Source organism: Sprattus sprattus, assembly GCF_963457725.1.
Source record: "Sprattus sprattus genome assembly, chromosome: 21".
Classification (NCBI taxonomy): Eukaryota; Metazoa; Chordata; class Actinopteri; order Clupeiformes; family Clupeidae; genus Sprattus; species Sprattus sprattus.
Window position 1 is genome coordinate 1,920,631 of NC_137919.1, and position 27,460 is coordinate 1,948,090.

Below are 27,460 nucleotides of genomic sequence, written 5' to 3' on the forward strand. Positions count from 1 at the left end.
TCCCATGTTTCAATTCCACACACACACACACACACACACACACACACACAAGCTGACTTGCCTGGCTGCGATGAGGGGTATCCAGGGTGTGAGCTCATCAGAGTGGTTTCCAATCAGCCAGTCAGCGTGGGGGAACAGGCAGCCTTCGCCCGGCGAGATCGCCGCCTCCTAAAATAGCCAACCACCACACACACACACACACACACACACACACACACACACACACACACACACACACACACACCCACACACAGTCACACACACACAGTCACACACACACACACAGTCACACACACACACACACACACACACACACACACACACACAGCCAAGCAGGGGGGTCCATTTCATTAAGGCTGACCGCAGTGGGCGTAATGACTTTCTGAATCATTCATTCGCAGGCCTGATAGAAGAATGCAGACAGCATTGTTGATCCCTCCTCACACCTCCGAAATTGGGGTCTGACGGAGGCATCGGTGTCGCCAGGAACCTTAATCAATCTTCATTACAAATAATCCCGTATTAGAATGCTCCGAGATGGATCTGAGAAATAAATCCCCCGACCAGCTGGAGAAGTAATTTCACCTCAAGTATTTCGTTTAGACGTTTGGGGGGGGGGGGGGGGGGGGGGAGGGTTCTTAGTCATGCTAGCACAGGCCCATGTTCACAATCAAAATAACCTCATGCTGTGGGGAGTCTGATCACATGCAGGAACTGGGAGATGAACCAATGGAAATCAATTCTATGCAATATCACCAGAAACCCTGTTGCAGTCTGTCGTAAAACTAAGGCTTGGGAGAGGGACCACAGGCCCAGGAGTAAAGCAACAAGACCGCCGTCCCATCAACCAAGATCATCTATATCAATTCTACCAAAAATTATGGGGGAAAAATACCAAGTATTTATGTACTGGGGTTGAATACTTAAGCAAGCAGAATATTTGAGTTTTGAATGTACTTGTTTTTAATTTTAGTAGAGAAATAAGTTATTTACCCTTTCGAGATACACTACACTCTAAGTGTTCACAATGAAAACACTAATTGGGAAAATACGTCCAAGTATCTTTTGCATAAAACGGATAACTTTCACCGGGGTTAAATACTTCTGCAAGGCACCGTATACATCTATCTATCAAACTATCTGTTTGCCTGCCTATCTGTCTGTCTGTCTGTAGGCTCTGTTCTATGGAGAGGCACGGTGGCAATGCTGTAGGTCTGAAGCGGTTCTATAAGCACATGTTCTATGGAGAGGCACGGTGGCAATGCTGTAGGACTGAACCGGGTCTATAAGCACATGTTCTATGGAGAGGCACAGTGGCAATGCTGTAGGACTGAACCGGGTCTATAAGCACATGTTCTATGGAGAGGCACGGTGGCAATGCTGTAGGACTGAACCGGGTCTATAGGCTCAGACTTCCCAAAGCACACCCTTTACTGGAGCAACATCATGAAATATAGATTGTGTTACGCGTGTGTGTGTGTGTGTGTGTGTGTGTGTGTGTGTGTGTGTGTGTGTGTGTGTGTGTGTGTGTGTCCGTGTGTGTGAGAGAGTGTGAGATGGTGTTACGATGGGCTGCCATGGCAGTGGGCAGTTTTAGGAGGGGGAAGACCAATTACACGGACAGAAAGAGAAAGAAGGAGTGAGACAGAGAAAGAGAGAGGGACAAAGAGAGAGGGACAAAGAGAGAGAGAGAGAGGGTGTGTGTGTGCGTGTGAGAGTTAGTGAGTGAGTGAGTGAGTGAGAGAGGGAACAAGACGAAGAACATGAGATAAAGAAAAACAGACCACGTGATGGAAAGAGAGCAGGTGAGGTGAAGGTAAGACAGAGACGAGACAGAGGGAGAAAGGCTCCTCAGGACACAGAACAGGCTGTACCCAGGAACCGAAGCACTCACACACTCACACACACACACACACACACACACACACACACACACACACACACAAGCTGTACCCAGGAACCGAAGCACTCACACACTCACACACACACACACACACACACACACACACACACACACACAAGCTGTACCCAGGAACCGAAGCACTCACACACTCACACACACACACACACACACACACACACACACACACACACAAGCTGTACCCAGGAACAGAAGCACTCACACACTCACACACACACACACACACACACACACACAAGCTGTACCCAGGAACAGAAGCACTCACACACTCACACACACACACACACACACACACACACAAGCTGTACCCAGGAACCGAAGCACTCACACACTCACACACACACACACTCACACACACACACACACACACACACACACACACACACAAGCTGTACCCAGGAACAGAAGCACTCACACACTCACACACACACACACACACAAACACACACACAAGCTGTACCCAGGAACAGAAGCACTCACACACACACACACACACACACACAAGCTGTACCCAGGAACAGAAGCACTCACACAAACACACACACTCACACACTCACACACACACACACACACACAAGCTGTACCCAGGAACAGAAGCACTCACACACTCACACACACACACACACACACACACAAGCTGTACCCAGGAACAGAAGCACTCACACACACACACACACACACACACACACACACACACACACACACACACACACACACGCTGTACCCAGGAACCGAAGCACTCAAGTGCAAACCTTCATAATGCATTCTCTGCCTGTTGTCCATCCCCCAGAGTGGGCACGTCAGAATAGCCCCCGCAACAACCTTCCGTCTCGTAAGTAAGTTTATACATTTTAGATCATTTTGAGTACCTCGTCAGTGCCAGACATCCAGCAGACACAAAAAAAAAACGTAACATCTTTAAAGACACACAAGACTCTAAATGGTTTAGCATGTGAAGAAGCCCAACACATAGCAGGCCAGTACCATCCATGCTATAGGCTACTCCCCCATGCATTGTGCCACCATAACGTTATGATTATAAGATAAGCACGTTTTTTTCCAATGCTTATACAGGTTGCTATGGCAACTCACCTCTAGAATCGTGTCTGGGCCGTACATGTCCCAGATCTTGCGTTTGCGCACGTCAATGCCCTTTCCCGGATGCTGCAAAGGAAGAATGGAACAGTGTAGCCGAAACATAGAATCGGAGAACTGAACAGAACAGCTAAACTTCCCGTGGCTTTGACAGTGGTCATCACTGCCCCTCTGTCACATTATCAACTGTATCTCCGTCAACTCTATCAGTAGTATCACACTTTAAACTATCACTATGAAATGATCGGCATCACATCACAATCTGTTTCTGCTGCTCTCTGGTGGGTCTAACTGAGGAATCAATACTACATGTGCAATCATCTTCAACTTGATCGATCATCCATATTGTGGCTCATTATTTTGCAGCCATATGACCTACTTTGCTTGTTTTTGTTTTTACACTTGAAGGTGCAGGTCTATGAGTGTGATGCGACACGTACCCCTTCGTTGATCAGAATGTGAACCAGGAGTCCATTGCCACAGCCAAGGTCCACAAAAGACTGTTTGGCTGTCAGTCCCTTCTCACCACGCTCCTCTTCCCACATGACCTGAGGAATCAATCGCCCAAACCATTCATCATTCAACCAGGTCGGGTCTGTGCCTACAGCACACGAAAATAACCCCAGCCGATGATCAGCTCAAGGGTGACCTTCGACAGAGTGCACTGACACATAAACACAGCGAGTCGAGAGCTGAGGCTAATTCATCATCTCTCCTCTTCCTCTTCCTCTCTCTCTCTCTAGCCCTCGCTCTCCCACCCATCTTCTCATCGATGGTTTTCCTTCGCCGCCCTTAAGCAGATGGCTCCCCTCTTCAAGGTTTCTCCCTGTGAAAAGGAATTTTTCTCTGCCGTTGTCGACGGTGTGATGATTCAGAGGGGGGCCCAGGCCTTGAGTCCAGTGTGGTCCCCCCTCGAGATCATTTAAATTGCTAATGGTGCTACATCAATAAATACATACATAACAACGGAGCTGAATTGAACACTGAATTAAACTAGAGGACAGTGGCATGAAGCCGGCCCTGGTCTGGCCCTGGTCTGGCCCTGATGCGGCCCTGCTGTCGCTGGGCCCAGGCAGGAGAATGCACTTACGTACCAACAGATACGTGGCGATGGCCACATCTTCATAGACAAACTTCTCTGGATCAGTGACTTCAGGCCAAACCTGGAGGAGAGGAATGAATTCAATGAATCCCAGCCCCAGCTACAGATAGAATGCTCAAGACATTAGAGATGAAGGATTGTCCCACTAAAATGCCACCAGACCTGAGGAAAAATACAGTCATCTACAGACTATACAGACAGTTTCTGGTTCATCTTTATCATTTCATTATTCATGGAATTCTTAATTTCTCTCCGATTCTCTTTTTTCTCAGTTTCATAACGGCACAGCAGAGGACGGGGGAAAACAGCTCCATTTGCTCCAAATCCAATTTTCTTCAATCCAGTATACATGCAGTGCCAAGTACAGAAGTAATGCTACCAGTGCTACCCCATAAAGGCACCCAACTCCACCGTAACCATAACACTACCAGCACTATCCTATAAAGGACTACAACTCCACCTTAACCATAACACTACCAGCACTATCCTATAAAGGACTCCAACTCCACTTTAACCATAACACTACCAGCGCTATCCCATAAAGACATCCAACTCCACCGTAACCATAACACTACCAGCGCTATCCCATAAAGACATCCAACTCCACCGTAACCATAACACTACCAGTGCTATCCCATAAAGCAGAAGCTTCTAGAATGAGTCCGACCCTGTCTCTAATCTGGCACAGGCTGTGACCCTTCCTGCCTGGTGTGCTCTGCTGGGACGCAGCCTAAGCTCCGCATCCATCATCCACATGTGTGTGTGTGTGTGTGTGTGTGTGTGTGTGTGTGTGTGTGTGTGTGTGTGTGTGTGTGTGTGTGTGTGTGTGAGTGTGTGAGTGCTTCTGTTCCTGGGTACAGCGTGTGTGTGGGTGTGTGTGTGTGTGTGTGTGTGAGTGCTTCGGTTCCTGGGTACATCCAAGCTCCATCCCCTCACCTTGACCATGTCCTTGTACTTGTCCTTGAGCTGCTGGTAGCAGAGGCTGTACTTCTCCACGGGGATGAGGGAGAGGGTGCTCTTGAACTCGCTGCTGCGGGTCTCCGTGGCCCAGCGGGCCAGCTTGGGCAGGAGCTCGCGACCCAGCCAGGGCAGTTTGGGGTAGGCCACGCCGTCGCAAAGCCACTCCTCGGGGTGGAGCACGTGGAGCGACAGCATCCTGGTGGAGGAGAAGATGATTCTGTGAGCTGTTGGCTCTGGAACAAGGAGTCTGTAGGTCTCATTGGGGGGTGGGATGTCATTGCACCAAGCTTCTCAGCATTTTGACATATTTTTAAAGGTGGTGTTTGGTTAAAAATAGGCTGATTGCAGCCGTCATAGTTTGGGGTTGCTGCTCGAATAGGTGTCCAACTGATTTTCCTAAAATAAAAAGGTTGAAGCTATCTCTCTTGCAACTACCACACAGCCATGTGTGTTTAAGATAAATAATGCTTTGCACAAATAGTTCACACGAATGAAAATAAATAATTGCAACTGTATTTAAACTCACCACTCCTCATTTGTTACCCCCTGTAGCTGAATGTGGTATATGTTGCTTTTCCTGAGCAGATGAACATCACCATTTTCCTGCTCAATAGGCAAAAATATCACACGTTGTCTTCCAATATCTGGAAGGGAAATAAATACATCAGATTGGCATATAATTGGTATGCTGGCTAAAGCAAATGTTCACAGAATAGAGCCTTACCTTTGACTATAATTTCTTTGTGTACGTTGGTCCCGTATGTGTTCACCTTAGGGATAATTGTCCTGACTGAGAGAGACCACTGTCTGTGTACTGGGTGGTCTGTATCATGGTGTGTACTACTGTCCAAAAGGGAGACAACTTCGCTGAGTTCATCGGTGCCACACTTAGTCAATTTGGATACGAAATCCTCCAGTTCTCTGATGTCTATGTCTCTGTCTTCAGTCTGTGTAGCGCCACAGAGTCGCTTATTAACAACATGGGGCTTCTTTATCCAAACGTCCACCGCAGACCAAAACCCATCTGGCATACCGTTGAATTCATCGCTTAACTTGATTTCAAACTGTTTTGACATGTTTTCAGCAATGTATGAGACAACACAACTTCAATGCTGCCATCATTCACAGAGAGCGTAAACCATGTGATAACTGCATTGCAACTTTTAAAGTTCAAAATAAAAGTATTATTGTTTACAAACACATCTTGTATAATGTACCTGATGAAGACCATTTATAGTTTCTTTATTTAAAACGAACGTGTTTTGGTAATAATAGATATTAGCTTTTGTGAAGACAAAACAGGTTAATAAATAGCCAGGGAACAAAACTTTTATACAGAATACTGAAGGAATACTTCCTGTGTTGCAGGGTCTTCAACTTTCAACTCTCGCGCTATGTCCTTCCTCTTCCGTTTGCGGCGATTGCAGGTATGGCGGACCCCTTTTTACGGAAAATTAAGTCTAAGTTATCCAAGATAATCAGCCTTTCCAAATAGTCCCATTTGTTATTTTTGTTGTTATATTAATAGAATACAGATTGCAGAATAAGTAGGTGATGGTATTTAACAAATGTGAACATTAGCAATGTATCATTTTTGCCTAGTACTTCATGCTGAGAGTTATGCGCCTTAGCAATACGAGAGGCCCTTCTAAGATAGATAACTGCATGCAGGGACTTCAAGTTAGACTTAAAACTGTGTTCGGACACATTAAAGCTTCACATTTGTATCGTGAGACGTATTTGTTTTCTGCGGTTACCTGTTAAGTCTGTTGCTGTTAGCTGTACGGTAGCGGGTTGTTCGTGTTTCTGAATGGTTAGCACTCTGTTAGCCAATATCATAATTATTTAGGATACCCGTTCTCACGTGGAAATGTTCAGTGTGTCAAGCGTTAGATACGTACATATTTACAAGAACTAGTGAGTGTTTAAAGTTTTGATAAACTAACGTCTTTTTCCCCCCATCTCAGATACAAACATGGTGCAGCGCCTGACTTACCGCCGTAGGTTGTCCTACAACACCGCTTCAAACAAGACCAGGCTGTAAGTACCTTCTTACAAAATACGCTATGCTTTAATGTTAATTTCAGTTTTAGTGTGTTGTGATTCACCTGCAAGGACTCTCAGCTGGTAAAACCGGCCTGAATGTGATTGTATTGATTTGTGGTATGGCGTGAAGTGGGCTTTACCACCATGTCTTTAGGTCTGTTGTATGTTCGTATTAAAATGCCTCCTAGTATAATTGTGTGTGTGTATGGATGAGAGAGCAGATGATCATTCATTGTTAGAGGCTGAGATACAAGTGCATTGGCATGCTTGTGTGCTGGTTAATTTCTACCTGGTTGGTTGGTAGCCCAAGTTGGTTTTAGTGAGGTGATGAAAAGGTTATTGGTTCCTAACCATGGTTGCAGCTTACAACCACGCTGTCTTGTCTGGCTCAATTGGGTTGATGAGTCTTTATGGTCTGTCCGACAAAGGTAGTGGTAAGGCAGGACCTTGTCAGGTATTTCTGCTGGATTTCAAACTGTTGTCTGGTTTTATCCCTTTTGTAAATATGAAAGACTAATCGAGCAAGTTCTTGCATTAGGTTTGAATGTTGAACCCAACGTACTGTTGTAACCAAACTTCCTGTTATGGAGCTTAACCAAACTATGTATCCTTTACAGGTCCCGGACACCAGGAAACCGCATCGTTTACTTGTACACCAAGAAAACCGGCAAGGCTCCCAAGTCAGCATGTGGCATCTGCCCAGGAAGACTGCGTGGTGTAAGTACCACAACATGAGTGTATCATGTAGACTTACCCAAAGTCCTGATCCTGGGTCAGGCTTTAAATAAATAAATGTTTTCATGAATCGACTGTCTATGAAATGCCTCTGTGCAACAGTCGTGGAACTGCATGAGAATTATGACGTGGCAGTGAAACACAAGTGCATCTTACTTTAGCTCTTTTGGTAACAGTAAAATGGTTATCTGGACCACGTTTGTGTAGCAAGAGATTCAAGCCACATGGACATCAGGAGCGTTTGGCTGAACTGATTGTACTGGGGATGTCTGTAGAGGTGGTAGATATGCAACTTGCACTTTTAGAGAAGTGGCTAGTACATCTTTAGTGTTATTTGGATTTGCATGAGTTTTGTTTGCTGCAACAGCTTACTAAAAATGTAATAAAAATGAAAAAAAAAAAAAAGTTTGCGTGTTTATAGGCAGTCACTGGAAACATTTGTTTCACATGAAGTCACGTCAGGGTTTTAATATTGATGCAAGGACATGGTGCTTAAATAAGAGATGATTCCACAAGTTGATACTGCTCGTCAATAGTTGTGCACCTTTGTCATTAGTGATGGATGCCTCATCAGCTGGCTAATGTTTGGTTTGTCTGTGTTTTTTTTAGGTCCGCGCTGTTAGACCTCAGGTCCTGATGAGGCTGTCCAAGACCAAGAAGCACGTCAACAGAGCATATGGTGGCTCTATGTGTGCCAAGTGTGTGCGCGACAGGTAGGATGCTCTACTTTCAATTCAAGTGACATAGCTTTCGTTTCTTACCTGCTTGTGGCGCCTGCTGCATTGAAAAAATGTCTGTCTCTTCCTGCTTCTAACTCGGCTGACTGATTTCAGTTGAAAGTACGGTCTAACATTTACACGGACAATTAAACAGACGTTTTGCCGAATTCAGTCATCTAGCTTTGGTTCAGTGTGTGCTTAAAAAAACTTGTTTTTACAGTCTTTAACTGTTAATGGGAAACCTACTGCTTTGACCAAGCCATAAACATTTCCAGCCAATCAACATGCCAGGGCCCAGTTCTTGTCCTCGCATGAAGCTTTGGATGCCTTTATTGTACACTTTGGGAGATGTAAACATGTATTGGTTTAGGGGTATAAGGAGTATTTACAGGTAGATTGTTGCAAGAGTGGAGTATTGGTATTCTAGTAAAGTGCCTAATTATGGCTGTGCAATTTATCAAATTTCGTTTCTTGGGACAAGCAATCTCCAAACTCGTATAATCAAGTTGAAACTATTTATTTGCGCAATTCAGTCCATCCCCAAAAGCATTCAATGCGGTGAGAGGGAGTTCAATATTTAACTAGCATGTGGCATCAGGAAATCAAATACGACAGCACAGGCTCTAGCCAATCAAATCACGTTTATGGCCACGTATCAAGAGCACGAAGCAAGAAAAAAGATGGGGGACTTATATTTTGATAAAGTTACGAGATGTAGCTGTTGTACAATGTAAGAAGCTTATTATTGTATAGAAATATGTTCGAGAGGATTTGCGATGTGTCTGAGCCACCTATCATTCACTTTGAATGGGAAGTTCTCAGTAAATAAATGCATCATGTTTTCAAACTCAAAATTAATCGTTTGAATAATTGTGATTTCAATATTGACAAGTGATTATGATTTTTTTTTTCTCCATGAGAGAATTCTTGGGTTCAGTAATTACAGTAATTTCTGAACTGCACTTAACGCCACATTCGTAGATAGTTCCTCCTTGTATGTCTTCTAGTGCCATCTTTTAAAGGATTGCCCATTCTGACACCCCTGTCTTTTCTCTTCTCCAGGATCAAGCGTGCCTTCCTCATCGAGGAGCAGAAGATCGTCGTCAAAGTGCTGAAGGCACAGGCACAGAGCCAGAAGTCAAAGTAAATGTCTGTTTGTACTGCCGCAATAAAATGTGGGAACCAGATCAATGTCTCCTGCTGTGTTTGTGACTGTGATTTTCTGACTGGTAAGATCTGATAAAAGATGAACAGTGTGGTCATACAACTGAATGATTTTCTTATTAATTCATCAGTATGTGTTTTACAAGCAAGTTTTCTCAGGGCTTTGAATGTGTAACTTTCTCAAGTCAATGAATTCTTAAAAAAAATAATAATAATCTACTGACATTTGTCTTTGGGCTCAATGTGTTGTCAAGGGAGTAAAGGAAAGATGAAACTGTTACTGAATCATTTGAAATTGACTTTACGCAAACTTAACTGCTGAAGAAATAGCAACACACAAGTTTTAATAGTGTAGTCTCTAACATAACTTCTCAACATATCAGGAACATGAGCGCTCTGCCCTTCATGGGTAGGTTGCCTGTGCTTGTCTCCATTGGCTTCCTCTGCTTATGTGCCATCTGCTCTCTTAGCTGCTAAGGGTTAGGCAGTATTTTATCACACGTAATGTAGCTTTGTAAGAGCAGTGTGGATATGTTGATTAGGTGAGGAGCATGGACCCGTTTCTGCTGTGGTCCCCTCACCACCAGGAGAGGTTTTCCACATACAAAATGGAAGATATCCAAATATATGAAATAAGTGAAAGTGCTTGCCAGCATCTTATAGAGTACCTGTAAGTATTGCCCAGCCAAATGTTCCGTGTAACTTTATATCTTGAGTGCAGGGCATTTTTCTGCCCGCTAGGTGTTGAGCCACAGTGGACGAACCATAGACATCATATAGACACCTATATGATGTCTGTGGGACGAACAGCTCAGCTGTTTCAGTTGTCGCGCTCTTATGACGTCAGATTATAACGCCTTGGAAGAGGGCTTTGAATATTTAGTCAAAAACATTTCTGATAGATCTATGTGAGCACGCCTCAGTAAATTATTTTTTTGACACAGTTCTCCAAATTGTCAAATGTCATCCCATGTTTGTTGTGTGTGTACTTTTGAATTGAATTCCAATGAATCCAAAATTTCACGGCACTTCCTGGACACGTCGGCGTAGAGGAGTTTGCTTTGACGCTTCATCATTCCGCAGGCTGTCTTGAGTGATAGCAGCGTTAGTGCAGGAATTCATCCAAAAAATGGAAACGTTATACAGTCTCCCGTTTTCTGTGTTAGAATGTCCAAATATCAAGCTAAAGAAGCCTTCATGGCTACATATGCCTTCTGCTATGACCGTGTATGCAGTGGTCATTGTGTCATACTTTCTCATCACCGGGGGTAAGTTATCTTGAATGCAGAGTTGCTAGCTTGTTAGCTAGCTGCAATTATCCTGGTTATGCTTTAATGTCATTTATTCAATTGGTGAATTTGAAATAAACAACTGTGTTTAATACGAAGTATAGTAAGATAGGTGCCAAGCCACGCTACATATGGTTTAACAGAGTTGCTGTGTTGTTTTTGCATTTTCCGTAAAGGCAGTTTAGCCTGGTGCTGTTAGCCTAGCAGTCTGGCTCAAATATGATCTGCGCAAGGAGGATAGCTACGCAGTGCACTGATTCTGTAGTCAGTTTAGTTTTTAGTTTGGTATATCTGTTCAGAGCATAGACGGTAACGGTTTAGAGGTGTTTCTGGCATTTATCGTTGAGATGAGAGTAAAGCGTGTATGCCCAACGGTAGCATATCTTAAGCCTCCTTTCAATGTTACATGTATAGTCTGAAAACATTTCATCGTAACGGTAGGACGTAAAGCGGATTGAGTATTGCCAAAGTATGGTAGCGCATACTAGCATTATTAATTTAATTGCATTATATTATTTGCAGGCATAATTTATGATGTGATTGTTGAACCACCAAGTGTTGGCTCGATGACGGATGAGCACGGCCATCAGAGACCCGTGGCTTTTCTGGCCTACAGGTGAGTCTGATCAGTAACCTGACGCCGGCTTATCTCCAGTTGTTCCAAAACATCTTCTACAGGACTACTACACCTGACACCTTTGTATTGGCATAGATTGATACATTTTCCATTCCTTCGTTTGTACAGTCGGGTACATTAAGGCCGTGTTCATAAAGTAAAGCTTCTCATTGTTATATGGAATCGCCAAATTCCTCTTCAGACCAGCTATCTTGGTTGAATCCACTTTGCTCAGTGTATGGTTTTAGCAAAAATATTAGCAAAGTGTTTCTAATGCTCTAGATTAGTTACCGAAAGGGTGTTTTTAAGTGTGCTTTCAGAATAATTCTTAATAAATAACAATAAATGCTTCACTATTGAGCATACCAGTGTAACCCTGTTTTTTAGCTCCTTATCTTAAATTCATTGCAGGGCAGTGTGTGTGGTGTGTGTGTGTGTGTGGTGCGTGTGTGTGTGTGGTGTGTGTTGTGTTGTGTTGTGTTGTGTGTGTGTTGTGTCTGGTTCTGATCCCTGCTCCTTCCTTCCAGGGTGAACGGGCAGTACATCATGGAGGGTCTGGCCTCCAGCTTCCTCTTCACCATGGGCGGGCTGGGCTTCATCATCCTGGACCGCTCCAACGCGCCCAACATCCCCAAGCTCAACCGCTTCCTGCTGCTCTTCATCGGCTTCGTGAGCGTGCTCCTCAGCTTCTTCATGGCCCGCGTCTTCATGAGGATGAAGCTCCCGTAAGTCGCCCTGGCAACAAGCCTCACGTTCACCTTACGTCACGCTGAATAATATGTAAACATCAAAGAAATGTTGTTCACTATGGTTTAAAAACGATATAGTGAATTAGTTTACCAAGAGTATAAAATGGACACAGGAAGAATGTTCTTTAGTCATACTTATCTGATAAGCTTTGAGGAAATATAATACACTTGAACTGTGATTGGCAGTCTACTGTTGTAGAACACTACACACACCCTATTTAGTACTGTGTGTGTGTGTGTGTGTGTGTGTCTATTGTTGTAGAACACTACACACACACCCTATTTAGTACTGTGTGTGTGTGTGTGTGTGTGTGTCTATTGTTGTAGAACACTACACACACACCCTATTTAGTACTGTGTGTGTGTGTGTGTGTGTCTATTGTTGTAGAACACTACACACACACCCTATTTAGTACTGTGTGTGTGTGTGTGTGTGTCTATTGTTGTAGAACACTACACACACACCCTATTTAGTACTGTGTGTGTGTGTGTGTGTGTCTATTGTTGTAGAACACTACACACACACCCTATTTAGTACTGTGTGTGTGTGTGTGTGTGTCTATTGTTGTAGAACACTACACACACACCCTATTTAGTACTGTGTAAGCACATCCTTGAGAATGAAGGGAAATAACTTCCGGTTTTCTTTCTTTCTCTTGCAGTGGTTACCTCATGGGATAAAGATGTCCAGTGTCATACCAGATTAAGGATTCATTTTGATGAGTTCATGCCACAAAGGCAACCTCATCAGTGCCATGAAAGACTGTTGGTAATCAAGTGTGTGTGTGTGTGTGTGTGTGTGTGTGTGTGTGTGTGTGTGTCGGTGGCTTTCTGTCTGACTGCCTGCCTGTGTGTGTTTGTTTATGGGTGTGGTTATGTATGAGTGTGCAATGTGTTTTTCCAAGTGCTTTACTGAGTAGAATCCATGTTCTGATCCAGTAGATTCAGCAAGTTTGACCTCCATCACAGACTCCAGATCTGTGACTAGATACAGCGGACTGGGTCACTGGGTTATGCAGTAGTAGATGACAGTGTAAACTTGACCAAGCTTTGGCAATTCTCCAGAGTGATGTTTAGCCTCAGATGCACTTGTTTTCTTAGACACTGATGTCTCTGCGAAGACCTTAAAAAGTGTGTGTGTGTGTGTGTGTGTGTTTGTGTATGATGCATGCAGTTTTTCTATGAGAAATGAGAATAAACGTCCTTTCCACTATGTGCATGTGTTGTTGTCTGCGCCTTATTAATGTTTGATAGTAGGTTATCTGAAGGCAAACATGCATGCATGTGTACATATGATTATGAAGTTCAGCAGAGCTGTGACCTGTGGCCCAACTCCCTGTTTCAAGCATCGCTGATGATCATGTATTTATACATAGTCTTTTAGCAGGCATTTAATCCCCATTGCTTTACTGCACAGGTGGACCTTTACTCCCTGAGCATTGAACCTATGAACGTGTTGTCTCTCTGACTCCCACTCAAATGTGTTCCTTTAGCCGCATACATGACCCCTGCTCAGTGGTGTTCTCTGGAGAAGTAGGAAAACTCTTAATTTTGCAAAAAAAATTAAGGAGCCCCTACAGCACAGGATAAACGCCCTGTTTTGAGAAGTGGGTGTACGCAATGCTGACTGAAAAATAAGTGTGTATACTCCGTATACCCTGGACTACACCCCTGCCCCTGCTCTCTGATACAGCTCTGAGACACGTGGTTTCACATTGGACCGAGGCAAACAGGACTACAGCTGCCCACTAGTGCACGCTTTAGCCCCAGGTGTGCCAGTGGACGAAATGGCTTTCATGCTCACTGTTCATCTGAGCTTTATGCACCTCTACATGTGCAGCCAGAGAATGTTGTGGAAACATAACTAAGTAAAGGCAGCACAGCACCAGGGTGATTTGAGAAGTGCATCCTCAATGGGATTTGATACTGTTGCCTCACCTTTTCATTAGGGAAACAGTTGGTGCATCCTTGGTGCATTGAACATGCACTGACATTTATTTAGTCCTACTAGACCAGGGGTTGACAGACTTTATGGGGCCAGGGACCCCTCAAAGGGCAGAATATTTTCCAAGGACCCCTTCATAATCACATCCCAAATTAAACCATATAGACTTATAGCTATTTGTAATGTTATATGCGTTTGGACTCTTTTATTCTAAAATCATAAAGTAGGCTTTCTTACAGTATATCACAAGAGTTTTAGATAGTCATTTTATTACATTTGGAATTACTTGACACTATGTAGGATAGATTTTTAAATTATCTTTTTGTAAAATGTGCTGAGAAGCTAAATATGTTTACCTTATTCCACATAATGATGGAATAAAATGTTTTATCAAATCAGATTGTAGGGATTTCCAATAAAATCCAGATTGTAGGGATTTTCAACGGAGATGATTCTGAAGTTTTATTTTTAACAAAGACATTAACAACCTCTTAATAATGGATCGCCTATAAAGCAAATGTGTAAGATAGCATAATATGTTAAAGTAGCCTACTGTAGCTTGCTAACGTTTTAAACAAGTTGTGATAGAAATTAGTTTTCTACTATATATTGGAAGACTCAGTCTGTGGATTTGTCAGTCATGTTTCAGGTTTATTCTTGAACGATGGTGGTTTCCATCGTGAGACGGAGGCTTGAAGTCACACACTCACTCACAGCGCTTCACCTTCAGCTTATCTAACCTATCTCTAGTGAGAAAGGCTCTTATATACATAATGTTTGAGGGGTGTTACCATTGATTCAAAATAGGCCATGGCTGCAGACACCTTTGTCTCAACCTGGGGGGAAGGGAGTTCTCACCTCCATCCCCAGGTATGAACAAAGAGCCCTCACCAAGAAATGCCAATAAAAGTACTATACTTATACTAGGTATAAATAAGGTGGAATTATTGCAAATAACCAGTCCCTTCAGTTGGAACAGGCAAATGCTAACTTAGCAAGCTTTCAATTTGGAATTATGCTAAACTACTATTGAATATAGCAATAAACGACCAGTATTTCAATTAGCTAAGTTAAACATCTGACATTTAGGCCGTTAAAGGTCTTTAACGTTATATTTAAAGGTCAGGTGCACATTATAATGCCTGTTTGGGGATCATAGGAATACACAGTAGCCTACTTTGATTTTTAGATCCTTTTTTGAAGGGGAAGAGGGAATTATTTTTGTGTGAGTTTTTGTTTGTTGCTTCACCAGGGCTGGATATTGTTTGAAGGCCTACCTTTTGGGCCCTCATTTGTTCAACCTCATAATGGACTAAAGCATCAAGAGACTTAATGCATGGATTGCTATGTATAGTTTCTTTGCTATTTAGTTCTTTCAGAATTATTGCCATGTGTATTTCTTGATGATTGTCTTAACATTTTCAGAGAAGTGAGGATATTGTCTTGTGTATTGTTAAAATTGTGCACCCCTAAAGGGTCTCGAAAAAATGATTTATTATATGAGTTTCTAGAAAGAAGACAATTTGTTATAATCTGAACCTACTGCTTGCCTTTCTATGTGATATTTATCCTATGCGTCCTGTATCCCATAATCCTTCTCTTGGGTTAACATGAGGTAGTGTTGTTCTCTTGTGATCTCTGCACTGCTGCCCCTCCTAGGCTCCCATTTCCTCCCACTCTCACAGACTTGGGAAGCCACTCCCACCCCTCAGTGCTCTGCCCTTTCCAGAGAAACGAAACTCAGTTCTGCCTCTAATTTGACTGTCAGGAAGAGATTACAACAGTAAACGACAGGAACGGAGAGAGAGGGAGAGGGAGAGAGAGAGAGGAAAATACAGAGACAGACAGAGAGTAACCTAAAATGGCAGAGGCCAGTGTTGTATGGAGTCAGGAACAGTTCAGCTGTCCTATCTGTCTAGATCTACTGAAGGATCCTGTGACTATTCCCTGTGGACACAGTTACTGTATGGATTGTATCACTGGCTGCTGGGATCAGGAAGATCTGAAGGGAGTCCACAGCTGTCCACAGTGCAGACAGACCTTCACACCAAGGCCAGTTCTGGGCAGAAACACCATGCTGGCTGAAGTGGTGGAGAAGCTGAGGATTGTGGGACTCCAGGCTGCTCCAGCTGCTCACTGTTATGCTGGACCCGGAGATGTGGAGTGTGACGTCTGCATTGGGAGAAAACAAAAGGCAGTCAAGTCCTGTCTGGTGTGTCTGTCCTCTTATTGTGAAACTCACTTCAGAGTTCATAATGATCTCAACCCAGGGAAGAAACACAAAGTGATTGAAGCTGCTGGTAAACTAGAAGATCTGATCTGTTCCCATCATGATAAACTACTAGAGGTCTTCTGTCGCACTGATCAGAGGTGCATATGTGTGCTGTGTGTCATGGATGAACATAATGGACATAAAACGGTCTCAGTCGCAGCAGAGAGAAATGAGAAACAGGTGAGACTCGCTTAGACGGTACTCCTGATACTGACAAAGGCCTTCCAGCTGAAATGTGTAATTGTGCACTGATTCTCTGACTTTATTTTCAGTTTTTGAAGCTAAGGTCTCATTTCTTGATTTCAATGCCACATTTGATACATAGGGTTCAGGGTTATGGTTAAATGAAAATAGTCAAAGTGTTTGTTTTTTTTAATCATAAACGTGACTTTATCAGTACTTATACATGATATTGTTTTTTCTGTCAATATGTTAAAAACACAACTCTAATAGATTTACCTGTTCACAGAAACTGTTGGGTGATACTCAGGGGAAATCCAAACGGATAATCCAGGAAAAAGAGAATGAACTGCAGGACCTGAGACAGGCTGTGAAAACTCTTCAGGTGAGTTGTATCAACCAGAGGAAATAACAGGAGACTGCTGTAGCCATTTATGTCTCTTGTCTTGTCTTGTGTCCAAACAGAGTTCTGCACAGGCAGCAGTGGAGGACAGTGAGAAGATCTTTAGTGAAATGATCCGTTCCATTGACAGAAGACGCTCTGAGGTGAGAGAACTGATCAGAGATCAGGAGAGGGCTGAGATGAGTCGAGCTGAAGAACTCATGGAGAAACTGGAGCAGGAGATTGCTGAGCTGAAGAGGAGAGATGCTGAGCTGGAGCAGCTTTCACACACTGACAACCACATTTGTTTCCTTCAGGTACTGTCACTACTCAGATATGATGCATTATCGCAGAAGAGATTAGTTTATTTATGCAGTTCTGTAAAAAGTCACTGTTGAGACCGCTCTATCTGTCAGTCAAAACATCAGTGTCCTATTCAGGTGCTTTTTGGTAATTAGGTAAACATAATATAGAAGAAATGTTAACCAAGGCACTCATCTTTATTTACACAATGCCCCATTTTCTTGTTATATTATTTAAAATATTACATGCATAACCCCTAACATTAGTGCCTATTTGCATTACATTAGATCTGATCTGATTAAGATTAGACTGGAGCTAGACATGTCAGTGTGGAAATGTCAGAGTGGACGTGTCAGAGTGGACGTGTCAGTGTGGACGTGTCAGAGTGGACGTGTCAGTGTGGACGTGTCAGAGTGGACGTGTCAGAGTGGACGTGTCAGTGTGGACATGTCAGTGTGGACGTGTCAGTGTGGAGTGGGGACGTATCAGTGTGGACGTGTCAGAGTGGACGTGTCAGAGTGGACGTGTCAGAGTGGACGTGTCAGTGTGGACGTGTCAGAGTGGACGTGTCAGAGTGGACGTGTCAGTGTGGACATGTCAGTGTGGACGTGTCAGTGTGGAGTGGGGACGTATCAGTGTGGACGTGTCAGTGTGGACGTGTCAGTGTGGACGTGTCAGTGTGGATGTGTCAGTGTGGATGTGTCAGAGTGGACGTGTCAGTGTGAACATATCAGTGTGGAGTGGGGACGTATCAGTGTGGATGTGTCAGTGTGTATGTGTCAGAGTGGACGTGTCAGTGTGAACATATCAGTGTGGAGTGGGGACGTATCAGTGTGGACGTGTCAGTGTGGACGTATCAGTGTGGACGTGTCAGTGTGGACGTGTCAGTGTGGACGTGTCAGTGTGGACGTGTCAGTGTGGACATGTCAGTGGAGACGTGTCAGAGTGGACGTGTCAGAGTGGACGTGTCAGTGTGGATGTGTCAGTGTGGACATGTCAGTGTGGACGTGTCAGTGTGGACGTGTCAGTGTGGACGTGTCAGTGTGGACATGTCAGTGTGGACGTGTCAGTGTGGACGTGTCAGTGTGGACGTGTCAGTGTGAACGTGTCAGTGTGGACGGTTCAATGTGGACATGTCAGAGTGGACGTGTCAGAGTGGAAGTGGTGGTAAAAGTGCCCTGCACCTGAATTGTTATACTTAAAAGTGACCACCCCTCTTCACACCAATTCTGGTGTCTATATTTATGATGCAGGGCACTGTATGCCTTGGTCTGGCCAAAATGCTCCTGTAGGGCCTGGAGGAAGGATTATGTTTGTTAAATTAGATTTGGCTCATTTTCTGTCTCATTGTAGAGTTTCCAGTCTCTCTCTTCCTCTTCTGCTCCTGACAACTCATCCAGACACACGATCCACACAGATCTGTCTTTTGATGAAGTAAAAGAAAGACTTTATCAGCTCAGGGACAAACTAGAGGATGCACTCCAGCAGGGACTAAAGGACATTTCTAAAACTGGTATGCGATGCATTAGTATAATAACTTTGACAACACTTCTGAAGTCACTTCTGAATTCAATGTTGATGTGACCAAAAAAAGTTATGGTTTGTTGATATGTGTCTTTTTGTCTTTACAGCAGAGCTTGTTAGCTTTCTATCACTGCCTGAGCCCATGACCAGAGATGATTTCCTGGCGTGTAAGTATATGATACACATATATGTACTGCATGCACAAATACTTAAACCCAGACACTTACAAGAGGAGAACATAGTGCATTGCTCTATCTGGTAGTGCACATGGCAATTCATTAATATTGATCATTTATTTTAAAACATTATGTCCCTAATCACCACTGCTCAATGAGTCATGTTTTATCCTCCCTCAGATGCCTGCCAGCTAACCCTGGATCCCAACACTGCTCATAATAACCTCACACTGTCTGAGGGAAACAGAGTTGTAGACAGGTGCTCTAATGTAAAACATTCATATCCTGACCATCCATACAGATTTGATTCATCTTCTCAGGTGCTGTGTAGAGAAGCTGTATCTAAACACTGCTACTGGGAGGTTGAGTGGTCAGGAAATGTTTTCATTGCTGTATCATACAAAGGGCTCACAAGGAAAGGAGGGGCTAGGGATAGTCTTCTAGGACACAATAACAAGTCTTGGAGTTTGAATTGCTCTTCATCTGGCAACACATTCATACATGATAAAAAACAAATGTCACTCCCTCATAAGCCCACCTCCACCTCTAGAATAGGAGTGTATGTTGATCACAAGGCAGGAACTCTGTCTTTCTACAGTGTCTCTGATACAATGACTCTTCTGCACAAAACACACACCACATTCACTGAGCCACTGTATCCTGGCTTTTTGCTCAACAATTATACCAGCAAAATCAGATTGTGTCAGTGACAAAATACCAGCAGAATCAAAACATTCATGTCTAATTTGAATGGATAGAGGTCCATTTTCTCTCCTCATTCAGCCCTTCTATCCTAGCTTTGGGGTTGCATTTGAGTTGCTAAATTGTACAGAACTATTGCAGCCTTTTGGAAAAGTAGGCTAGATGCCTAAAGTTCATTAGTAGTATAAATAGAATAGGTTAATAAATAGGATTAAAGAGATTCAAAACTATTAATACGGTTGTTATTGCATATGTTTCCTGGTTAAGGTCAGGTAGTGTTATATACCAATGTGAAATGTATTTTCTTTTCTTTTCGACTAAGTTCCTGATGTTGTAAATGTTTTCAAGGTATTTTATTTTGATTACTCTATAAGTCATTGAAATGTAAGAGTTTATATGATGTTTTAATTTGTTAGCCAATGAGATGGGAGTTGTAGGTCAGGGGTGAAGGGTGAGGTAAGGGGAACTGAACTAGACTACTGCATGGCATGCATGGAAGAGGTTGGAGTACAGAGTTTTAACTCTTCATTATGCTCTACACAGTTCCTCCTTTGACAAATACATACAAACAAACAAATTACTTTAAGTGAACAATCAGGTGAGGCAGTGTGCTGATGTAGTAATTTCTGCTGACTTTTGCACTACTAATGGTAATGGTTCGGCCCTGATGCAGTGACAGTCGTACTTATTACATGTCACTAGGGGGCCCCCTACAGGACAATAATGTAATTGTGCAACAACGTTTTTAGCCACAAGAGGAACCTATTTTAATTCATAAGCAATTGGCTGAATTTTGCAAAAAGTTATCTCTGTTTTAGAGTGCAAGTGATTTATGGCTTTTCTTGTGCCTTGTGCTCTTGATTGATGGCTGAAGATTAAACTTTTTATAATCCACTTCTGTGTCAGCACATGATGATATGTGTCAAGGTATTTCTGCTCTTATCTTTTCTACCTGAATCTGTGCATGACATAGGCCTATAGTTTCTTTGTTATTTAGTTCTTTCAGAATTATTGCCATGTGTATTTCTTGATGATTGTCCTTACATTTTGAGAGAAGTGAGGACATTGTCTTGTGTTTTTTGTATTCTAGAAAGAAGACGATTTGTTATAATCTGAACCTACTGCATGCCATTATATTTGATATTTCTCCTATGCGTCCTGTTTCCCATAATCCTTTTATTGGGTTAACTTGAGGTAGTGTTGTTCTCTTGTGATCTCTGCACTGCTGCCCCTCCCACTTCCTCCCACTCTCAGAGACTGAGGAAGCCACTCCCACCCCTCAGTGCTCTGCCCTTTCCAGAGAAACGAAACTCAGTTCTGCCTCGAACTTGACTGTCAGGAAGTGATTACAACACGACAGGAACGGAGAGAGAGAGAGAGAGAGAGAGGAAAATACAAAGACAGACAGAGAGTAACCCAAAATGGCAAAGTCCAGTGTTTTATTAAGTCAGGACCAGTTAAGCTGTCCAATCTGTCTAGATCTACTGAAGGATCCTGTGACTATTAACTGTGGACACAGTTTCTGTATGGATTGTATCAAGAGCTGCTTGGATCAGGAAGATCTGAAGGGAGTCCACAGCTGTCCACAGTGCAGACAGACCTTCACTCCAAGGCCAGTTCTGGGCAGAAACACCATGCTGGCTGAAGTGGTGGAGAAGCTGAGGATTGTGGGACTCCAGGCTGCTCCAGCTGCTCACTGTTATGCTGGACCTGGAGAAGTGGAGTGTGACGTCTGCATTGGGAGAAAACGAAAGGCAGTCAAGTCCTGTCTGGTGTGTCTGTCCTCTTACTGTGAAACTCACTTCAGAGTTCATAATGATCTCAACCCAGGGAAGAAACACAAAGTGATTGAAGCTGCTGGTAAACTAGAAGATCTGATCTGTTCCCATCATGATAAACTACTCGAGGTCTTCTGTCGTACTGATCAGAGATGCATATGTGTGCTGTGTGTCATGGATGAACATAATGGACATAAAACAGTCTCAGTCGCAGCAGAGAGAACTGAGAAACAGGTGAGACTCGCTTAGACAGTACTCCTGATACTGACAAAGGCCCTCCAGCTAAAATGTGTTATTGTGCACTGATTCTCTGACTTTATTTTCAGTTTTTGGTCTCATTTCTTGATTTCAATGCCACATTTGATACATAGGGTTCAGGGTTATGGTTAAATGAAAATAGTCAAAGTGTGTTCTAACCTTTTCTATCATAAAAGTGACTTTATCAGTTCTTATACAGGATTTTATTTATTCTTTCAATATGTTGAAAAAACAACTCTAATAGATTTGCCTGTTCACAGAAACTGTTGGGTGATACTCAGGGAAAATCCAAACAGATAATCCAGGAAAAAGAGAATGAACTGCAGGACCTGAGACAGGCTGTGAAAACTCTTCAGGTGAGTTTTATTAACCAAAGGAAATAACAGGAGACTGCTGTAGCCATTCATGTCTTGTGCCTTTTCTTGTGTCCAAACAGAGTTCTGCAGAGGCAGCAGTGGAGGACAGTGAAAGGATCTTTACTGAAATGATCCGCTCCATTGACGGAAAACGCTCTGAGGTGAGAGAACTGATCAGAGATCAGGAGAGGGCTGAGGTGAGTCGAGCTGAAGAACTCATGGAGAAACTGGAGCAGGAGATTGCTGAGCTGAAGAGGAGAGATGCTGAGCTGGAGCAGCTTTCGCACACTGACAACCACATTTGTTTCCTTCAGGTACTGTCACTTCTCAAATGTGATGCATTATCGCAGAAGAGATTAATTTATTTAGGCAGTTCTGTAAAAAGTCACTGTTGAGACTGCTCTACCTGTCAGTCAAAACGTCAGTGTCCTTCAGGTGCCTTTTGGTAATGAAGTAAACATAATATTGAAGAAATTAAAACCAAGGCACTCATCTTTACACAATACCCAAAGCAGAAATATTGTGTTTGTTATGAATGTAATATTTTTAAATAATACAACCCCTAACATCAGTGCCATTTTGCATTACATTAGATCTGATCTGATTAAGATTAGACTGGAGCTAGACATGTCAGTGTGGACGTGTCAGAATGGAAGTGGTCTTAAAAGTGCCCTGCACCTGAATTGTTATACTAAAAAGTGACCACCTCTCTTCACACCAATTCCAGTGTCTATATTTATGATGCAGGGCACTAGATGCCTTGGTCTGGGCCAAAATGCTCCAGTAGGGCCTGGAGGACGGTTTATGTTTGTTAAATTACATTTGGCTCATTTTCTGTCTCATTGTAGAGTTTCCAGTCTCTCTGTTCCTCTTCTGCTCCTGACAACTCATCCAGACAAACAGTCCACACAGATCTGTCTTTTGATGAAGTAAAAGAAAGACTTTCTCAGATCAGGGAGAAACTAGAGGATGCACTTCAGCAGGGACTAAAGGACATTTCTAAAACTGGTATGAGATGCTTTAGCATAATAACTTTGAAAACATCACTTCTGAATACAATGTTGATGGGACCAAGAAAGTTATGGTTTGTTGATATGTGTCTTTTTGTCTCTACAGCAGAGCTTGTTAGCTTTCTATCACTGCCTGAGCCCTCAACCAGAGAGGATTTCCTGGCGTGTAAGTATATGATACACATATATGTACTGCATGCACAGATACATAAATAACAAGAGGAGAACATAGTGCCTTGCTCTATCTGGTAGTGCACATGGCAATTCATTAATAGTGATCATTTATTTTAAACTATTATGTCCCTAATCACCGCTGCTCAATGAGTCATGTTTTATCCTCCCTCAGATGCCTGCCAGCTAACCCTGGATCCCAACACTGCTAATATTGTCCTCACACTGTCTGAGGGAAACAGAGTTGTAGACAGGTGCTCTAATGTGAAGCATTCATATCCTGACCATCCAGACAGATTTGATTCATTGCATCAGGTGCTGTGTAGAGAAGCTGTATCTAAACACTGCTACTGGGAGGTTGAGTGGTCAGGACATGTTTTCATTGCTGTATCATACAAAGGGCTCCCAAGGAAAGGAGGGGCTAGGGATCTTATTTTAGGACGCAATAACAAGTCATGGAGTTTGAAATGCACTTCATCTGGCAACACATTCATACATGATGGTAAACACATGTCACTCCCTCATAATCCCACCTCCACCTCTAGAATAGGAGTGTATGTTGATCACAAGGCAGGAACTCTGTCTTTCTACAGTGTCTCTGATACAATGACTCTTCTGCACAAAACACACACCACATTCACTGAGCCACTGTTTCCTGGCTTCTTGCTCAACATTAGTAACAGCAAAATCAGATTGTGTCAGTGACAACATACCAGCAGAATAAAAACATTCATGTCTAATTTGAATGGTTAGAGGTCCATTTTCTCTCCTCATTCAGCCCTTCTAGCCTAGCTTTGGGGTTGCATTTGAGTTGAAATTGTAAGAACAATTGCAGTATTTTGGAAAAGAAGGCTAGATGCTTCTAAAGTTCATTAATAGTATAAATAGAATAGGTTACTAAATAGGATTAAAAAGATTAAAACTATTAATACGGTTGTTATTGCATATGATTCCTTCTAAGGTCATGTATTGTTATATACCAATGTGAACTTTTCTACTAAGTTCCTGATGTTGTAAATGTTTTCAAGGTATTTTATTTTGATTACTATATGATAAGTAATTGAACTGTAAGAGTTTATATGATGTTTTAATTTGTTAGCCAATGAGATGGGAGTTGTAGGTCAGGGGTGAAGGGTGAGGTAAGGGGAACTGAACTAGACTACTGCATGGCATGCATGGAAGAGGTTGGAGTACAGAGTTTTTACTCTTCATTATGCTGTTTACACACTTCCTCCTTTGACAAATACATACAAACAAACAAATTACTTTAAGTGACCAATCAGGTGAGGCAGTGTGCTGATTTAGTCATTTCTGCTGACTTTTGCACTACTAATGGTAATGGTTCGGCCCTGATGCAGTGACAGTCGTACTTATTACATGTCACTAGGGGGCCCCCTACAGGACAATAATGTAATTGTGCAACAACGTTTTTAACCACAAGAGGGACCTATTTTAATTCATAAGAAATTGGCTGAATTTTGCAAAAAGTTATCTGTTTTAGAGTGCAAGTGATTTATGGCTTTTCTTGTGCCCTGCGCTCTTAATTGATGGCTGAAGATTAAACTTTTTATAATCCACTTCTGTGTCAGCACACGACGATATGTGTCAAGGTATTTCTGCCCTTATCTTTTCTTCCTGAATCTGTGCATGACATATGTAAGAGTCAGTATGTTTGGGGGTGGAATGGAAAGAGCTTTTCATAATGTATAAGTGTTTTAGTTGGTTTTAGGTATTTCTTGTAGTATAGGTGTACGCAAATAAGGCTTTTCAACTCAATTTCCAATAAATAAATCTTCTTTTAAGCTCAATACATTCTGTGTAATACATGTTATGTTTAGAATCATAATGATAAATGAGCAAATGAGACTAACATGGGAGGAGTCTCTGTGCTGAACAGTGAGTCCAATGATTTTAACAACCTGCTGATCTGGTAAGATTTGCTTTAGGGGATGTGCTGACAGTAAGGGTGCAGGTCTTGCCTTGGGGGTGACAGGTCAACGGGCATATAGTCAGCCTCTCACGCAATGTTTTTCAGTCAGTGGAATAGTCAGAATGGGGAAAACCCTGTTCTTGTGTGTGTGTGTGTTTCTGTGAGTGTGTGTGTGTGTGTGTCCACGCACTAAGCCCATGCAACACTAAAGTGTGTCCTTACAGCCCATCAGTACCGTCAGTCTCTCCCATCTGTGTGTGTGTGTGTGTGTGTGTGTGTGTGTGTGTGTGTGTGTGTGTGTGTGTTTCTGTGAGTGTGTGTGTGTGTGTGTGTGTCCTTACAGCCCATCAGTACCATCAGTCTCTCCCATCTCCTGGCACTCTGGGATGTGTTCCGGTCCATTTGTGTTTGGCACAGGAAGCAACTTTCCGCCTTTTCCGTTGTGCACACAAGGCCTGCCCAGAGGGTCCTCTGGAACAAGCTGATTGGCCACTCATGTTAGTGACAGGCCAGCACTGATCAAGCTGATTGGGCACTCATGTTAGTGACAGGCCAGCACTGATCAAGCTGATTGGGCACTCATGTTACTGACACGCCAGCACTGATCAAGCTGATTGGCCACTCATGTTACTGACACGCCAGCAATGATCACTGCCGCCAGGAAGGCTTGGAAATATCAGCTCTATAGCCGTAGCAGAGGAGGCTCACCGCTAAACTGAGGGGAATTTTTTCATTGGTCGGTGCGCACTGCACTTCTGTCAATGACATAGGGGTAAGCTTTTCATTGGTACAGGGCACACTGCACTTCTGTCAATCACATAGGGGGTGGGCTTTTCATTGGTCGGGGCACACTGCACTTCTGACATTGACATAGGGGGTGGGCTTTTCATTGGTCGGGGCAGACTGCACTTCTGTCAATCACATAGGGGGTGGGCTTCTCATTGGTCGGGGCAGACTGCACTTCTGTCAATCACATAGTGGGTGGGCTTTTCATTGGTCGGGGCAGACTGCACTTCTGTCAATCACATAGTGGGTGGGCTTTTCATTGGTCGGGGCAGACTGCACTTCTGTCAATCACATAGTGGGTGGGCTTTTCATTGGTCGGGGCAGACTGCACTTCTGTCAATCACATAGGGGGTGGGCTTTTCATTGGTCGGGGCAGACTGCACTTCTGTCAATCACATAGGGGGTGGGCTTCTCATTGGTCGGGGCAGACTGCACTTCTGTCATTGACATAGGGGGTGGGCTTTTCATTGGTCGGGGCAGACTGCACTTCTGTCATTGACATAGGGGGTGGGCTTTTCATTGGTCGGGGCAGACTGCACTTCTGTCAATCACAAAGGGGGTGGGCTTTTCATTGGTCGGGGCAGACTGCACTTCTGTCAATCACATAGGGGGTGGGCTTCTCATTGGTCGGGGCAGACTGCACTTCTGTCAATCACAAAGGGGGTGGAAAAGATCAAAGGGACACAATCAGTCTGAACTCCTGCTGACTGAGATGTGTCATATTTTATTGTTATGCAATATCAAAGCTTAATATTGTGTCATTAAATAGATATTATAATAATAATAATAAAAATAATAATTATTATTATTATTGAAAATACATCACATTTATATATTGAATGATGGTGCAATTATATGACATTAAATGGAGGAATGTCATCTTAAGGTTCAATGTACTGTAATGGGAATAACCCAGATATCATACCCCAGGAAATACATCCCATCTAAAGGAGCTGCTCAGCTTTGTGCACTAAACAGAAAGGACCCAAACTTCAACAAATCTCTCCGGTTTATTTTGTTATAATGTTTTGAGGCAGGATTTACTGTTACATTAAAAAGAAAAAAGTACAGGAGAAAGAAATGCCGTTAGAAACACTGGCCATTCAAGGTCAGTCTGGAAATTATAGCCTATGCATGGCATAAGCTGGATGGTTCAAGTTCAACATGCATTTTCAAGCAACCTCCCCTCCCCTCCCCTCCCCTCCCCTCCCCTCCCCTCTCCTCCCCTCCCCACCCCTCCCCCTCCACCTCCCTACCCCTCCCCTCCCCCTCCACCTCCCTACGCCCTCAC

At 43.2% G+C, this 27,460-nt stretch overlaps 4 protein-coding genes across 4 annotated transcripts in view; 3 read left to right on the plus strand and 1 right to left on the minus strand.

Moving 5' to 3' along the window:
• Positions 1-6,154, minus strand: part of trmt44 (tRNA methyltransferase 44 homolog) — a gene marked incomplete at both ends in the record, with an annotated part of 9,710 nt that extends 3,556 nt beyond the window's left edge. Inside the window, 7 exons of the mRNA XM_080860073.1 lie at positions 62-168; positions 3,014-3,085; positions 3,457-3,564; positions 4,111-4,179; positions 5,055-5,274; positions 5,605-5,722; positions 5,803-6,154. Coding sequence (XP_080716199.1) covers positions 62-168; positions 3,014-3,085; positions 3,457-3,564; positions 4,111-4,179; positions 5,055-5,274; positions 5,605-5,722; positions 5,803-6,154 — 1,046 coding nt within the window. The remainder of the gene's footprint in view (positions 1-61; positions 169-3,013; positions 3,086-3,456; positions 3,565-4,110; positions 4,180-5,054; positions 5,275-5,604; positions 5,723-5,802) is intronic.
• A 329-nt stretch (positions 6,155-6,483) lies between these two features.
• On the plus strand, positions 6,484-9,765 carry rpl34 (ribosomal protein L34). Its single transcript, XM_080860178.1, has 5 exons — positions 6,484-6,505; positions 7,046-7,118; positions 7,742-7,841; positions 8,469-8,572; positions 9,641-9,765. The coding sequence occupies exons 2-5, from the start codon at positions 7,054-7,056 to the stop codon at positions 9,723-9,725; spliced, it is 354 nt and encodes a 117-aa protein (XP_080716304.1). The 5' UTR covers positions 6,484-6,505; positions 7,046-7,053; the 3' UTR covers positions 9,726-9,765.
• Positions 9,766-10,813: 1,048 nt separating this feature from the next.
• ostc (oligosaccharyltransferase complex subunit) lies at positions 10,814-13,611 on the plus strand. The gene is made up of 4 exons (XM_080860207.1): positions 10,814-11,010; positions 11,554-11,647; positions 12,175-12,372; positions 13,059-13,611. Exons 1-4 carry the CDS (start codon positions 10,872-10,874, stop codon positions 13,075-13,077), a joined length of 450 nt encoding a protein of 149 aa, XP_080716333.1. The 5' UTR covers positions 10,814-10,871; the 3' UTR covers positions 13,078-13,611.
• A 2,563-nt stretch (positions 13,612-16,174) lies between these two features.
• LOC308382355 (uncharacterized protein) lies at positions 16,175-24,206 on the plus strand. The gene is made up of 12 exons (XM_080860074.1): positions 16,175-16,793; positions 17,083-17,178; positions 17,259-17,492; positions 18,832-18,991; positions 19,110-19,169; positions 19,359-19,880; positions 21,297-21,892; positions 22,177-22,272; positions 22,353-22,586; positions 23,121-23,280; positions 23,389-23,448; positions 23,629-24,206. Exons 1-12 carry the CDS (start codon positions 16,203-16,205, stop codon positions 24,156-24,158), a joined length of 3,339 nt encoding a protein of 1,112 aa, XP_080716200.1. The 5' UTR covers positions 16,175-16,202; the 3' UTR covers positions 24,159-24,206.
• Positions 24,207-27,460: the final 3,254 nt, after the last annotated feature.